The following is a 16,751-nucleotide window of genomic DNA, read 5'->3' as shown; positions in this document are numbered from 1 at the left end:
AGGCCATTCGATTATTATTATTATTATTACTATATATATAAAATAATATGATCTGATTGACTGACTGATTCATCATCGCCGAGCCATAACTACTGGATGTAAAGAAATTAAATTTTGGGGATACACTTATATTAACATGTAGGTGCTCGCTAAGGGAGGATTTTTTAATATTCCGTCGCTAAAGGGGTGAAAAGGGGGATGAATTTTTAAAATGAGGGTATCTATATCTCAAAGTTTACAGACGTAAAAATCTGTATTTGGAATATCCTTTAAAAATAAGGAAACACATATTTTTTTGTTTTCGGAAAATCTCATTAGGAGGGATGAAAAAAGGGGGAAAACGGGTTGAACACCTATTATGAGGAGACTTATATCTCAAAAACTGAAGGTATTACAGACATGAAAATTGATATTTGGAATCTCCTTTGAAAATAAACACATATTTTTGTGTTTTTGGATAATCCGATGAATAGGAGGTGAACTGGAGTGACAAACGGGGTGAAATTTTAGGAAGCCTATGTCTGTAAATTATCTAAGACACGTAACATATTACAGATTTGAAATATGATATTTGGAATTTCCTGTAAAGTTAAAGAAACAAATATTTTTTTGGAAAATCCACTTAAGGAGAACTGAAAAGGGGTGAATTTTGAAAATTAGCCCATCTACAGTATATCTCAGACGTGAAAATTGGTATTTGGAATCTCATAAGGAAACACATATTCTTTTGTTTTCGGAAAAACCTTTAACGGGGGGGGGGGGGGTGGTGAGAAAGTATTGAAAAGTTAGTTGAATTATTTGTATGAGAATGTATGTATATATACACCAAAAAATCAAAAGATGTTACAAACGTGAAAAGAGGTTTTTGGAATCACCTTTGAATGTAAAGGAACACGCATTTTTGGGGGGGGGATCAATTTGGTAGGGGGGATGAAAACGGAGATGAATTCCTTTTACGAGGATACATATATCTCAAAAACTGAAGATGTTACAGTCGTGATAATTGGTATTTGGAAATTCTTTTAAAGATACGGGTACTGTTTGTTTATAGAAATTTCACGTGAGTGAGGAGTGTGAAAGGAAGTAAAAACAATTAATTTTTTTCTGGAGAAACTTATATCTCAAAACTGAAGTTTACAGACGTGGAAATTGGTATTTGGAATCTCCTTTAAAAATAATGAAACACGCATTTTCTGGGGGAAATCAACTTGGGGGCGGTGAAAAAGAGTTTAATTCCTTTTTATGAGGATACTTATACCGGTATATCAAAACTGAAGATGTTACAGTCGTGATAAATGGTATTTGGAAGCTCCTTTACAAATTAAAAAACAAGTATTTTTGGGTTTCGAAAAAATTCACTTAAAAGGAAAGGGGGGGGGGGGGGAGGTTGAAAGGAAGTGAAACATTTTAATACTTTTTGTTTAGAAACTTTCACCTCAAAAACTTCATGTTGCACATGTGAAAATTTGTATTTGGAATCTCCATTAAAATAAAGAAACACTTTTTTTGGAGGGGGGATCAACTTAACGGGCTGAGGTGAAAAAGGAGTTGAATTCTTTTTACGAGGATACTTATGTCTCAAAAACTGAAGATGTTAGAGGCATGAACATTTGTATTTGGAATCTTCTTTCAAAGAAAAGAAACACACGTTTGTTTGTCTTCGGAAAATCCACTTAAAGGGGGTGAATGAATTGAAAAATTAGTTAAATTCTTTGTAAGAGGACACATATCTAAAAAGCTAAAGATATTAAAGACATGAAAATTAGCATTTCGAATCTCCTTTAAAAATAAAGAAACACGCACTTTTGGGGAGGGGGAATCAACTTAAAGGGTAGGAAAGGTGGGGGGAGGGGCGAAAATATAGTTTAATTACTCTTATGAGGATAATTATATCTCAAAAACTGAAGATGTTACAGACGGGAAAATTAATATTTGGAATCTCCTTTAAAAATAAAGGAACACGCATTTGTTTTTTTGGAAATCGACGTAAGGGGTGTGAGTCTTAAAATAAGTAAATAAGGAGTTGAAATATATTTATGAGGATACTTTACCTTAAAAACTAAAATTGTTACAGACGTAATAGTTGGTATTTTGAATTTCTTTTCAAAATAAAGAAACACGTAATTTTTTGTTTTCGTGAAGTCCACTTTAGCCTGGAGAGGGGTGGAAAGAAGTCAAGAAGAAGATGGTGAATTATTCTTATGCGTATACATTTATCTCAAAAAATGAAGGTGTTACAGACGTAGAGACATGAAAACTGGTATTAGGAATCTCCTTTAAAAACAATGAAACACGTATTTTTTTTGTTTTCGGAAAATCCAGTTAAGGGACTGAAAAGAATTGGAAAACCGGTTAATTTTTAAAATGAGTACCAATATATGTATATTATATGTCCAAAACTTAACATGTTAGGGCAAAAATTGTGGTGTTTGGAAAGTCCTTTAAAAATACAGGAACATGTACCTTTTTGTTTTTGGAGGAGGCACTTAACATGGGGTGAAAAGAAGTGAAAAATAGTTGAAATATTTTTATCTTAAGATCTTACAGACGTGAAAATTGGTATTTGGAATCACCTTTAAAAATAAAGAAGCATGTATTTTTGTTTTCGGAAAATACAGTTAGATTGGGGTGGGGGTAGGGGAAGGACTGATCAAGGGGTTGAATTCTTTTTATGGGGAAGATGTTACAGATGTGGAAAAAGGTATCTGGAATCTCCTTTAAAAGTAAAGAAACATGTATTTATTTTTCCGACTTGAGAGAAGACTGTTTCTCACACATACAGTTCTATGTCGCATGGTCGTCTTAGCCCCAAAAGGCAATACCAGTAACATGGTTTACAAAGATTTTCTGGGGTAAATGAAACTCAATTTTCGGATGAGTTTTTATACTTTAGAAATTTTCAGATAATGTCTTAGTACAAAGCTGAGGAACGATTTCTTTGATCAAATTACGAAATCAACGCGAGCGAAGCCGCGGGTAATTGCTAGAATTAAATAAACATGTTGAATTTTACAGCATTCGTACCCATCGTTCACCGGTTAATTAGCTTCCTCGGGAGATCAGTGGTGGTGTCCGACGCATGATCACAGGTTCGATTCCAACCAACAAAAGAGAACACTAAACCTGAAAGAATGCATTTCATTTTAGCAGATCTACCTATAAAAAGAAAACTATAATACTCTTATAACAGGAGTCCTGCAGTTTCTTCCTACAAGGATGCAGAAGTAAACGGGAGTGAAATACCAGCACACTGTTATCTATATAATTACACCAGACATATGGAGGTGAGGAAATATATATATACGATGAGAAACACATGGTTGACAGCAGTGGCGATCTGGCGGAACGAAGCCTAGCACAGCTATCTATCACCCCTCTTCAAGGACAAGACTTTGCGACGCTGCGGCATCTGACGGAAACTGGCTGAACTACCAGCACTTGAATTCGGCCGACACTCGTAAGTCAATAAGCAGAGCTTTATTAAAATCACAATTAAATATATAATGAATCCTTAATTTTAAAGTATGTTAAAGTAGCCAATTAGAGAAAAATATAAACTTTCTTACGGTATACTTTGCTTCTAATTTGAACACCATCTTGACTTAAAACAAGTTTAGGAAAACCACAGTTCAGAGCTCAATTTTATATGGAGATTCGTTATCTTCACTACCATTTTTATAACCATATTTGAATTTCTTTTGGAAATGCTTTTACACTAATGAAAAGTGTATCACAGACTACAGTACGCTATAAAAACAATATAATTTTTACCTTGTTCCGTTTCCGTATCAAAACTCTTACAAACTTTTGACCCATGTTACAACTACTGAGCTGGTGGCCAGCCGTTCCAGCTCCGGCCGCCTCTTCAACTGTAGAAGTAAGGACATGAATAGAATGAATTTACACATATTTACCAGGTATTTGTAATAGGAGTAGAACCATTGGTAAGAATGTATAACTGTTTTTCAGTCTGACAAAACTAATTTATGATCAATAATTTTTTTTACAAAATACCTCAAAGAGAAAACATTTAACAACATAAACCAGAAAAAGAAAACACTTAATTAAAATAGAATGTCATGTTTTGTTCTTGAAAGGACATCAGTTTCTAATTAAATCACACTTTTTAAATTAAATATTGTTTAATATTGAATTGAGTCCAGGTTGATGCAAGAGGTTCTGCAACGCTTAGGAGTACGGAAGACACGTACGATGCCTCTCCACCCTCAGTCAGATGGTATGGTAGAGCGTTTTGTGAAAACCGTCAAAGAGCACCTCAGGAAGGTGGTTTCGGCGCACCAGAAGGACGGGGACGAGAGGGTCCCCTTCTTCTTGATAGCCTATCGATCGTCCACCCATGAAACGATGGGCATGACACCTGTCAACATGGTCTTCGGAAGGGAGCTCCGCCTGCCATGTGATCTAATGTTCGGGTCTGCACCAGACCAGCAGCAACTAGCGACAGACTATGCATAGTTGGTGGATCAGCTCAACGACATCCACGATTGTGCCTGACATCATCTAAGGGTAGCCAGCGACAGGATGAAGGCCCGCTACGACATGCTCGTGAACTCTGCGGGTTTCCAGGAAGGTGACAGAGTGTGGCTGTACCGTCCGGTACGGACAAAAGGGAAGTCACCGAAACTGCAGCCACAATGGGAAGGCCCATATACAATCGTCACCAGGATCAACAACGTCGTCTATCGGATCCGGCGACCTCCCCGAGGGAAGATGATGGTTGGTCACCTGGATCGCTTGGCACCGTATCATGGAGCAGCTCGGGATGAGCAACCTTGAGGAGGGGGCAGTGCACCCCTTACGCTTCAGCTGCGCCAATCACAAGCAGCGCTTAAGTGCTAGGCCAGCCCTGTAGCAGAGGAGTATGGAAATGACTCCACGATTAATCTGGAGTGTACCATCTCACGATGTTCCTGGATCCATCCAGCATCCGGACGACTCTAGAAGGGCCAGCGCAGGTATATAAGAGAGGAACGACCTGCCTGCAGTCAGTGAGAGTTAGACTGAGTTAGAAGTTGGTGTGGTTCAGTCGTGAGCGATTGCCAGTGTACTGAAGTATGTGAACTGCCGTGGTTATCGGACTAGTGTGCTACAGTGTGGACTGTCGGCGAAGAAGAGAACGTGTAGCCATGTGACGTGGGACCTTATATGTGAGTGTAAAACTGTGTAGTGTAAGAACAAGTGAGAAACAAATTTTGAAAGGAGAGAGAGCGCACGAACTGCGTAAGTGTGAGTTATGAGCAAAAGTTGTGTGTAGTCTTGTGTAGTTTAGTGCGTAGCTAATAAATCTTAGTATTGAAGCTACCAGTCTAGTGTTAATTGATCCTACTACCCCGCCAACTTGTTACAATATTTTAAAAAGTATAAAACTACGTATGTTAAAAACTGTGTCCACTCTTCTAATAAATTGTCAAAAATGTTTAAATTGCTAAAATTGCAACGTTGTGCAATACACTGCCACTGGCATTGCAACAGATTGCTTGTTTACCATAACTTTTTGTTATGTCTCGTTCCAGTGTCATAATAAGCCTTATCGGAATTGTAATTACAATTTATTATTATCATCATATTTGTATTAAATAGTTTTGAATTTTGGGGGGGATGTACCAATGAAGAGAAAAGAACTACATAAGTACTTCATTAATATAAGTCATAAAATTTTGACAAATTATTAAAAGAGTCCTCCCCTGCAAAACAATGTTACCTTGCTGTGGTGGGGAGGCTTAAGCTTGTGCATCCCAGTGAAGCAAACAGCAAAGCCGTAGGTGTAACCATACTAGATGGGTATCTGTCAAGAGACAATGGCTTTCTCCCATTTAAAATATTCCGGAGGTAAAATAGTCCCCCGTTCGGATCTCCGGGTAGGGACTACACAATCAATCAACTAAGAATCAACTGGTACGGCCTTGTAGTAATACCTAGCACGGCTTAGTTAAGTTGATACTGCTACTCGGCTGAAAGCAAAAGGAAACTACTTCCATAACTAACTACTGAGGACATGCAACTCTCGACTGTATGACTCTCTGTACTGATGAAGGCTTTCTCCCAGGTAAAATATTCCAGAGGTAAAATAGTCCCCCACATTCAGATCTCCGGGTAGGGACTACACAAGCGGGGGCAATCATCAGGAAGATGGACATTGAAATTCTGAGATTCAGAGCATGCAATGCTAGAAGTTTGAATCATTATGGTAGAATACAAAATCTGGAAAAGGAAATAGACAGACTAAAGTTAGATGTAGTTGGTATACGTGAAGTACGGTGGCAGGAAGACCAGCATTTTTGGTCGGGTGCATACAGAATTATTATCAACACAATATCAAACAGGGAAAATACAGGAGTTAGTTTCATAATAAATAAGAAAATAGGCCAGCGAGCAGTGGTGGTTTCTGGTATAGCGCAATGGAGCAATGAAGCTCCAGTTTATATCAAATTGTACTCAACTACTCAATATTCATAACTCCCTTGTCAATCTCGAAGCTCTTGCTTAGCTCATCTATCCGTAATATACTCGTACTGCCTTTAAATTCATGTGAACTGCGCACGTTCCGTGGCTGGATACTTGTCTGGAATGAACCCCCTTTGAAGGCGATCTCTCCGTCCGTACCTGGGCGAAGGGAGTTGCGAGATGCGGGGGGGACATCGGCCGGCACGTAGACAAGACCAGGATATCGCAGAAACATATATCCGAGCTTTACGCATGCACAATATGCCACTCTCTCAAGTCGTGTTGTCGGGGCTGTTGGGGTAAGTATGTGCCTGCCATCTGTTGCCCTTACAGGAATTCAACTACCTAGCAGAAAATAGTGCACATAATTAGCGCTAGTGTTGAAGAGCATCATTACTACCAGCAGTCACATTAAACTGCCAAATTCCAATTGATGTCTTTTCCCAAATACATCAATACTTACTAAATATCTATTCATTTGCCTTCTTTGGTATAATTACTTTTTAGAGAGAAAATTAACTTAAAAATCACCGAGGCAAAGAGTAGCGGGAATGTAATACCAATGAAAACTCTAACTGCCTAACCATAGGAGTTCTTAAAATTGAGTTACCAACATTTGAACAGTGCGAACATACATCCCTGAAGTTTAAACGTGCTTTTTCAAGTGTGATGCTAGTGTTTACAAAAGTTTGCAATAGTTATCATAATTCGTAATATTATTGTACACTGTGCAAGCGTGTGAGTGTTTTCTGCACTGTTGTGCTGTTCAGAAACTTAATTTCTTGGACATAAAGAAGTTACAATATTTTGTCCGTGTGTGTATTTTTGTGCACTGTAGTTGCGTCCATAATCTTTGTTCCCGGGTTAGGTAAGGAGCTACATAATGAGTTTGAACAGTGATATGATACTTAAGAAGACAAACTTTTCTTCTCTCTCTTGAGCGTAAACTTAAGATTAAGGATGCCGGGCGCCCACTGCCTGATCTTGATATAACGAGGCATCCTAAAAGAAAAAGTAATTTTTTTTTTTGATAGTTGCTTTACGTCGCACCGACACAGATAGGTCTTATGGCGACGATGGGACAGGAAAGGGCTAGGAGTGAGAAGGAAGCGGCCGTGGCCTTAATTAAGGTACAGCCCCAGCATTTGCCCGGTGTGAAAATGGGAAACCACAGAAAACCATTTTCAGGGCTGTCGATAGTGGGGTTCGAACCTACTATCTCCCGAATACTAGATACTGGCCGCACTTAAGCGACTGCAGCTATCGAGCTCGGTAAAAGTAAAAGTAATGAAATTGTGCGTAAATTCAGAATGGATATGTATAAAAGAACCGAATGGATCTGTGGGTGCGAAATTACTAACATGTTGAATTTTTTTTTAAATGATTCATGAGTGATGAAAGCGAAGGGACTTGGACCAAAGTCGGAATGGTAGATTTAGGACATTTGTCCCAAAAAAATAAGGAAACACAGAAGTTCTAAATCTCATTTGCTTGTCCAGTTACAATTCGATCTCCTGGGAAGACATGATAACCGTCAGTAATTTGATTGTGCTTACAGGCAGTCTGTGGAAAGAGACAACGATCAAGTACGGAAAAATCGTTATGTGCAGTGTAAAGTTCTGTGGCGCGTTTGAGATGGCATTGCGTGGGCATAACGAAACAAGTGAATCATCGAATCCTGGCATATTTCGCGGCCTCATTAATTTTAGTTCTGAAACTGATGTTGCATTAAGAGACCATCTGTCCAAAGCTTCTGCTTTCAAAAGCACCTTGAAAGACATTCAGAATGATTTGCTTTCGAGCGTGTATGAAATCTGTCTTGAGAAAAGAAAAAAAAAGAAATCACCACAGCGCACTTCATTTCGGTAATCACAGATGGGACCACCGATATATCAACTACAGCACAATTTGTTTTCATTCTTCCCAACAGTAAGCCAGTTGAAAGATTCTGGGGTTTTCTCTCACCCTCTAGTCATGATGCTAAGACAATAGCAGAGTGTTAAAATTTTCTTTGAGCGAACGTCGGCAAACTGTGTGTGAAGTACAGACAACTACAACACCGTTCAACCCGGAAATTAAACTAAATAATTCTTCACACCGTGGAAGCTTCACCTTTAGGATTGTTAATATAACTGTACTAAATGTTAAATAGCTTATAAAACGTTTTGAATGAGTGATAATTTCTTGATGTAATCATTAAATCAAAGAGTGGAGATTAGATATCAAAACATTATATCTTAACCCAAATTATTTCCATTCATGTTATTTTCATAGTGTAATACTTTCAAATGTAGCTACTAAACCACATTCACCATAAATCTGCACACTCTATTCCATATACTGCTGCACATGTCTTTTATCTCTAAAAAACTGCTGCAAAACTCGTTATGTCCAAATGTTTTTTTGCAAAAAACATGGCTTCTATAAGTTTTATTTTGTGGATATTTAGCGATATGACGAAGATGAACGCTTACTGTTTAATTACAAAATTTCAACCTCCTATCTTTGTTGCATAACAAATGAAAGTTTTTTGCGCTTCCTTAAAAATTTCTTTGTCTGCACATAATGGGTTTTGCAAATGGACGACTCAATTTATATATGGCCATTGGCTGCAATAAAACTTTATTATATAAGTACTATACTGTTTATCACTTTTCTGTTTCATATGCTGTAATGAAATATTTTTGTGTTGAATTCTGCAAGTGAAAACACACTGAATTTGTATCAACGCATAGTTATGTTCCTTCACCTGTCTACTTTGGCTAGTTGTTTTACGTCGCACCGACACAGATAGGTCTTATGGCGACAATGGACAGGGAAGGGCTAGGAGTGGGAAGGAAGCTCCGTGGCCTTAATTAAGGTACAGCCCCAGCATTTGCCTGGTGTGAAAATGGGAAACAACAGAAAACCATTTTCAGGGCTGCCGACAGTGGGGTTCGAACCTACTATCTCCCGAATACTGGACACTGGCTGCACTTAAGCGACTGCATGTCTACCTTGGAAAATGTCAGTAGTTTTATGATATTTTCCTACAAAAGCGAGTTCAAGGGTCCTCAGCAGTGGCAATGAAAACTTCTCTCTCCAACACATCATACAATATAAGATTGTAAGATTCCACATAATAAGTTATATATAGTACGACCTGGGGGACAATAATAAAGTTCTACCAATGACATAGCCTAGATGTTGATTCCCATACGGAACCTGAAATGTTTGTCCCGAATGAGTACATTTATAATACCAATGTAGTTGGTCCGTTACTGGACTTTATAAATTTTCCAGCTAACTCATTGCTGGTTGCCAGGATTTCGCTCCAGTGTGCTAAATTGGGCTCATCAGTTGGTAAATAGCACACTCACCAAGACGCATGGCTAGTGCATACCGTGGAGGCCACTGCATAGGCTAGGCTCTACTTGGAGCCACCGGCAGAGCCAATGCACTATGAGAGAATTTGTCTCATTTCCAAAAATTGATGCCTGCCTGTCCATCAGATGACATAGATGTTGATTCCCATACAGAACCTGAAATATTTGTCCTGAATGAGTAAATTTATAATACCAAGATGAAGGTTTTGCAACAGTTGGAAAAGTGTTATCCTGCAGTACATGTCAATCCAATATCAACACAAATCAGAGACTTTTAATTAAACAGCACATCTTTATGAGTAAGGGCGAAGTTGGCTAGAAAAGACATACAAGACTGCATCTAATTTTTGTGTTGCAAGCAACCAGTACCGGCAAACCAATACCGATCTTTGCAATACTCTCATCTAATCAGATGTAATTTTGTGGGATAATAAGAGAAGCTTCACATTTGAAAATTTAAAACAGCTTATTGAGGCACATTGTTTTAGTAATGAATTGAATTAAGAGTGGGGGAGAGAGAGAATTAAAGTCAATGAACTAATTGAAAGTCAATTAACTAATTAATTCAGTAGTTTGATGTTTTTCCGTGAATCCTAATTTTTTTGTTTAGTGCTCCATATATACACACATAGTGTAAATCTTCGTTATAGACTGTTATGCGTTTCAGAGTTCAGACTGCAAGCCTCTGTGAATTTACTAATCATCACCACAATCCTCTATTTGTAAGAAGTTCCGTGGCCTCATTTAGTTCTATATCTCTTTATCTTGTAAATTGTTAGAAACCAGAGTTTAACCACTGTCGCCAAGGTCCCCTTCTACTCCTCTTACTCTCCATAACAGAGTCCATTATTCTCCTAGGTAACCTACACTCCTTCATTCGGCTCAAATGACCCCACCACCTAAGCCGGTTTATATGTACAGCTTCATCCATTGAGTTCATTCCTAACTTGGCTTTCATTTCCTCTACCCTTCTACCATCTTCCCACCTGTTTGTACCAGCAATCATTCTTGCTATTTTCATGCCTGTTACTTCTAGCTTATGAATGAGATATCCTGAGTCCACCCAGCTTTCACTCCCGTAAAGCAAAGCTGGTCTGAAAACAGACCAATGTAAAGATAGTTTCGTCCAGGAGCTGAGAAAATAAATGAAATGTTAGAGGGCATTCGACCAGTCCAGGTTAATGTAAATAAAAAATGTGTGTGAATAAATTAATTCCATCCCCTAGTCTAAAGAGTTTGGACAGCCAAAGTAAGGGACTGCCTGTAGGGGTGAAGTACAGTGGGGACTTTGAGGGCCCTGGGACCGCTACGGTAGCTGTGACGGCCCTTCAGGAACTCTGAAAAGTGGAGGCAAAAGGGGCTCTGGTTAAGACGCAGCAGGTCGTTATGCTACTTATGTTCCAGAATGGGTAAAAAAAAAAAAAAAAAATTTATAAAAATAAGTAAATAAAAGCAATGTAAATTTTAATCTTATACCAGTTGTATAGTATCATTCGAAGTAATTCCACATACTGTATAACAGTTGACTATATTTGTAAGCAGTACAGGAGATATTATAAGTAGAATTTTGTAAACAATATAAATTTATTAAGGATGAGCTGTGTTTAATAGAAAAAATTGTTAGCGTAAATTGTATAATATTGTATTATAGGAAAATTTTCTTCTTGTTAATTTAATATTTAGTGCTTTACAATAATGTATTTTAGTGTACCATTTGCCACCGAGGTAGACACCACATTTGCAAATAAAGGGATTTTGATTTGATTTGACTACCTTTTCACAGAATACTGTTGATCACAACTACGAGCTCACTGCAATAGCTTTACTACATCTTAATTCAATGTTGCTTACAATACTACCATCCCTGGGAGAACACACATCCTAAATACCGGTATTAGAAATCATCTACCTGATCCAGCTTGTATCCCCAATCTGACATTCAATTCTCTTGGATTTTTTACCTACTGACATCACTTTAGTCTTGGAAAAGCTAATTTACTAACTACTATACTCATTGCACCTATTTTCAAGACTGCACGCTTTCAGCACGATCTGCCATTAAGACCCAGTCGTCAACATAGTCCAGAATGCTTACTAGATTTTCACCTAACTGAATCCCTCCCTGCCACTTAATATCTTTCAGAAGATGATCCATATAAACTATGGACAACAAAGGTGAAAGATCACAGCCTTGCCTAAACCCTGTACGTCTCCTGGCAGCCCTATTGTCAACATAAATCCATTTGACTGATTTTAATAATCTACCCCTAATCCCATAGTTCCCCGGTACGGCGAAATCTTTTCCCTCGGTACTCTGTCATATTTCATATCTAGATCCATAAAACATAAACATAGCTGTCTATTCCTATCGTAGCTTTTTTCAATTCAATTCCCTGGCACATACTGAAAATCTGATCCTGGCAGTCCCTCTGGTCCGAAACCACACTGGTCTTCAACATCCTCTCACCATGTAGTAATCAAATGAGGGGATCAAACGTTGCAGTGTATCATTTTCAGTGCGACATTCGCTTTGCAGTAGCCTCATTTACAATTTTATGCAGATACGTGAGGGGTAATGACGTGGATCTCTCATGAATCCTCGATACTGGATGAATTAAGTAAATCAGGTTATCAATAACTGTTTACATGGGATATGCCCTTCCTACCAGATATAATTTATGTACCAAGTGTGCTATTGTCACTGCGAGCCACCGAAACGATTTGCAAACATAAAAAAGACCCAAAAAAAGGAGTGTCATGTTTTATTAAACAGCAACATACACTATACATATTGCATTATCGTACGTCTGCTTTAAATGTAATAATGTTAATAGTTTTACGTCCCGCTAACTATTTCACGGTTGCTGGAGATGCCGAAGCACTGTAATGTAATTCCACAGGAGCCCTTTGATTGCCGGTAGTTCTAACGAAACGAAACGATTAACTGAGCTGGAATAAAATCTGAGCTTTGTTTTTTTTTTTTTTTTTTTTTTTTTTTTTTGCTAGTTGTTTTACGTCGCACCGACACAGATAGGTCTTACGGCGACGATGGGACAGGAAAGGGCTAGGAGTGGGAAGGAAGCGGCCGTGGCCCTGTGTGAAAATGGGAAACCACGGAAAACCATTTTCAGGGCTGCCGACAATGGGGTTCGAACCTACTATCTCCCGAATACTGGATACTGGCCGCTATTAAGCGACTGCAGCTATCGAGCTCGGTAATCTGAGTTCTAAAGGCCAGCGCCTTACCGTCTGAGCTATTCATCCCTACAGTCTTATTTAATTAATTCAGATAATGCAATTACTGTCGATTCAGTTTCTAGGTTCAGACAATGTAATCACTGCAATGAACATGGCTCAAAAGGATTACCTTTGATTTCCCAATAATTCTGACTTCCACACCAGGAACTTCCATGTCTTCCCTACTATCTGCCATCACAATTTACAATATTCAAAGTAGAAATAAACCGATCGCTTAATCTATACACCTTATAATGACACAGAATGAAAACCACAACAGAGATCCTCATATAACACCAAGTTCACTGACAACCCCTAACCTCATTCCTACATATTCTTCTTCCCCCGCTTCCTTTATTATTCTTCTTCCTTCCTTTCTTTCTTGACGTGATTGGTTGGGATTGAAAATTCTGTTTCCCAGTCACAAGCCGTTCTTAATATTGCACTTTTAGGTTACACACGCATCACTAGTAGTCTTTAGAAACAAAAAATACTTGATAGCATATAATAGAAGGAAACGCTATATGAGCTACAAAAAAGGGATGTGGGGAACGCCCTTGCAACTTATAGAAGTGTCACTTCCATGCATTCGTGAAACAACTGAATGTCTATAGCGTAATTGCAATCGTATTTGTGTGGAATCAATATAATCGTTAAGAATAGTGATGATTTGTGGTGAAGGTTGGAATAGCAAGACTGAAACTCGTGTGGGCAAAAGTACGTGAAGACTGGTTAATTTCCGCATTAAGAGCTTCTGTTGAGGCGCATATTGGGGACATTGAAAAAATAAATTATCACTGTCTCCATTATTGTATCCACAAGAACAAGATGGGCTATTTGCTATGTGAAACCGATGTTGATAAACAGGAGTTAGCGAATGATTAAAGCGTAATCTTATAATATTAATAATATGGCGTCGCGTGTACGTACCATTGACAAACCATGGTTGTTTCGGAAGGGTAGGCTGCAATTGATAATAGTGATGTCCCTTCGTACCGGCAGAAAGTCGCCATAGTGTATTCCACGCTTGATGAGCCTCCCTTTTAACACGTGAGAAGAAATCGGAAACCGGGATTTAAATTTGCAATAAATGTGCAATATCAGTACATGCCTCTTTGGCTGCTAAATCGGCTGTATCATTACCTACGTGATTACTATGTCCTTTTATCCAAAGTAACGTTATACAAAAGCCAGACTTCTCGAGTTGAAAAAGAAGGTATTTAACCTCGTATACATACATATTGTAAATTTGTGAAAAAGATTGCAGAGCCTGAAGCACACTTTGGGAATCGCTAAAAATATTTATTTTTCGGGAACTCAGTCGTTTAACATGTAAAAGAGCTTGGTATATTGCATAGGGTCCCGCTGTAAATATAGTTAGGCTATTCGGCAACGGATATTTAAAACTTGTGTGTGTTTGGGGATCAAAGAATGCTGCCCCTACGACAGTAGACGATTTTGCCCCATCGGTAAATATATGATAATCTTGGGAATGTAATAACCCTTTAAATCTCTTATGAGGAAGAGTTTGCGAGTTAACTTCACGTGAATATTGGGTAGTTGGACAAGAAGAAGCTATAATTATGGATGGACGGAATATGATAATGTCATAAATGTATGAATACATGATGAAAAGCGGTGTTCGTAGAATGGAACCGTGAATATTTTGCATTTCAACGTTTGCCGTATATATTGCAGGGTATCGGTGATTTTGGGGGGACGCTGTTGGTAGTATTCATATAGTAATTTCAATTTAGGAAATATAATAGAGTTCGATCTACTGTTGTGCTTCAGCAGAAATATTTTCGCAATTTTTAACCGTCGAATATGAAGAGGTTCTTCTGTGGCTTCAACTAACAGAGCGTTAGTCGGTGTTATTTTGAGAGCACCAACACTTATACGTAAAGCGGAAAATTGTATTCGATCTAATGTTAAAAGGTTTTGTTTGGAAGCTAAATCTATTATGTGTGCACTATAATCTAAGGTAGAGGGAATGGTAGCGCGGTATAGCTGTAACGCTGACAAGGGATCAGCACCCCACGTACGTGTCTTTACTGTTTTCAAAATGTTGATATAGCGATCTGACTGTCGAGTTAACCGCTGAATTTGATGATTCCATGTTAACCTTTGATCTATGTATATGCCTAAATATAAATGTTGAGGGACGAAGGGGATGCTGTAATCATCGAAAATAATAGGACTTTTATCAAAAACTCGTTTGTTAGTGAAAACCATTGCCGCACACTTAGGTAAGGAAAGATGAAGGCCATGAGACATTAGCCACCGAAAAACAAGACTCGGAACGTGGGATATTGTGTTTCTGCAATTTTCAATGTTATGATGTGAACAATAAATAACATAATCATCGGCAAAAGCTAATATCCGGGCATACGGCGTTACAATAGGTTCTACATCCTTCATATAGAGAGAAAACAAGATTCCACTCAGTATGAATCCCTGTGGTAAACCCTGTGAAGTATGCCGGCTGTCAATTTGATGTTGGGTTGATTTAATTTTTAAAATGCGGCTGGTGAATAATTGGTGTAAAATAGAAAGGAAATGGTAGGGAAAGCCATAAGTAGACAATTTCTCCCATAATATATGTAATAAAACTGCATCATAAGCACCTTTGATGTCCAAAAAAACTGCAATAGTAGATTGCTTCCGCCATTTAGCTAATAAAATATCAAGTATCAGGATGGTAAGAGGTTCTTGTGTACTGCGGCCGCGCATGAAGGCAAATTGGTACTTAGGGAACAAGGAATAATATTCCAAAATCCACGCAATTCTTTTCATTAGGATTTTGCAAAATATTTTACGTATACATGATCCTAATACAATTCCTCAAAAATTTCCAGGTGCATTAGGTCGTTTGGTGGGTTTTAATATGGGAGTTATAAAAAGTTGTTCCATTGTATTGGCACGTGTAGAGACGTAAGAATATCATTATAGTATTGTAGTAAATGAACTTGCGCTTGTGAAGGAAGTGATTTCTACATAATATACGTGATAGCATCTGGTCCTGGCGCGGAACTGTTGAAATTAAATAGGACAGATTGAAGTTCATTATAGGCGATTGGTTGTAACAAAATAGTAAATTGGCGAGAATCACCAGATAATGAGGGTAGAAAGGGAGGAATTGCTGAGTCTGGGGTGATTGCTTGGAGAAATTCTTCTAAAACCGTTCGAGGAAATGAATATTGAGGTTGATATTGAAACGTTCTAGTTATCGTACGAATAACATTCCAGAATTTCGCGGCGGGTAGCTGAGGGGTTAAGGATGAAATAAAAGATTGCCAAGCCTTACGTTTCTTGGTGTTAAAAATGAGCTTTGTTTTTGCGATATGCTTGCGTAAGAGTAAGTACCGTAATGATGGTGTGTCATGGATTGACGATATTGCTTAAATAACTGTTTCCTCTTATTGATGAGTTCATGACATTATTTATCCCACCATTTAATTTCGTGTACCGGAGGAGGACTCGATGCTTTGATAGGCCTGCACGGGTGAAACATGTTTAAGTAATGGGTCAAATAGGTAATCAAAGTTGGAAAAGTGATAGGGGTGCCACATTCATGCTGCAGAATATGATTAATATATGCTTGATAAGTTTGGGTATTGAAATTTTTGTATGAACGTACCGGTACGTTACTTACTATGTGTGAGGCGTAGGTTTTGGAGACAG

General features: G+C 38.2%; 1 protein-coding gene across 2 annotated transcripts in view; it reads right to left on the bottom strand.

Moving 5' to 3' along the window:
• The window catches only part of Smyd5 (SET and MYND domain containing, class 5), a 286,654-nt gene extending 273,210 nt beyond the window's left edge, over positions 1–13,444 (bottom strand). The window contains exons 1-2 of one of the 2 annotated variants that reach the window (XM_068231074.1): positions 13,198–13,444; positions 3,772–3,869 (exon numbers count right to left, since the gene is read on the bottom strand). In XM_068231074.1, coding sequence (XP_068087175.1) covers positions 3,772–3,816 — 45 coding nt within the window. In that variant the 5' untranslated portion in view covers positions 3,817–3,869; positions 13,198–13,444. The remainder of the gene's footprint in view (positions 1–3,771; positions 3,870–13,197) is intronic. The other variant, XM_067134770.2, reaches the window with a different exon arrangement.
• Positions 13,445–16,751: the final 3,307 nt, after the last annotated feature.

Source organism: Anabrus simplex, chromosome 1 (genome assembly GCF_040414725.1).
Source record: "Anabrus simplex isolate iqAnaSimp1 chromosome 1, ASM4041472v1, whole genome shotgun sequence".
In the NCBI taxonomy this organism is placed as follows: Eukaryota; Metazoa; Arthropoda; class Insecta; order Orthoptera; family Tettigoniidae; genus Anabrus; species Anabrus simplex.
The sequence above is the reverse complement of the archived record's forward strand: the minus strand, read 5'-3'. Positions and strand labels throughout refer to the sequence as shown.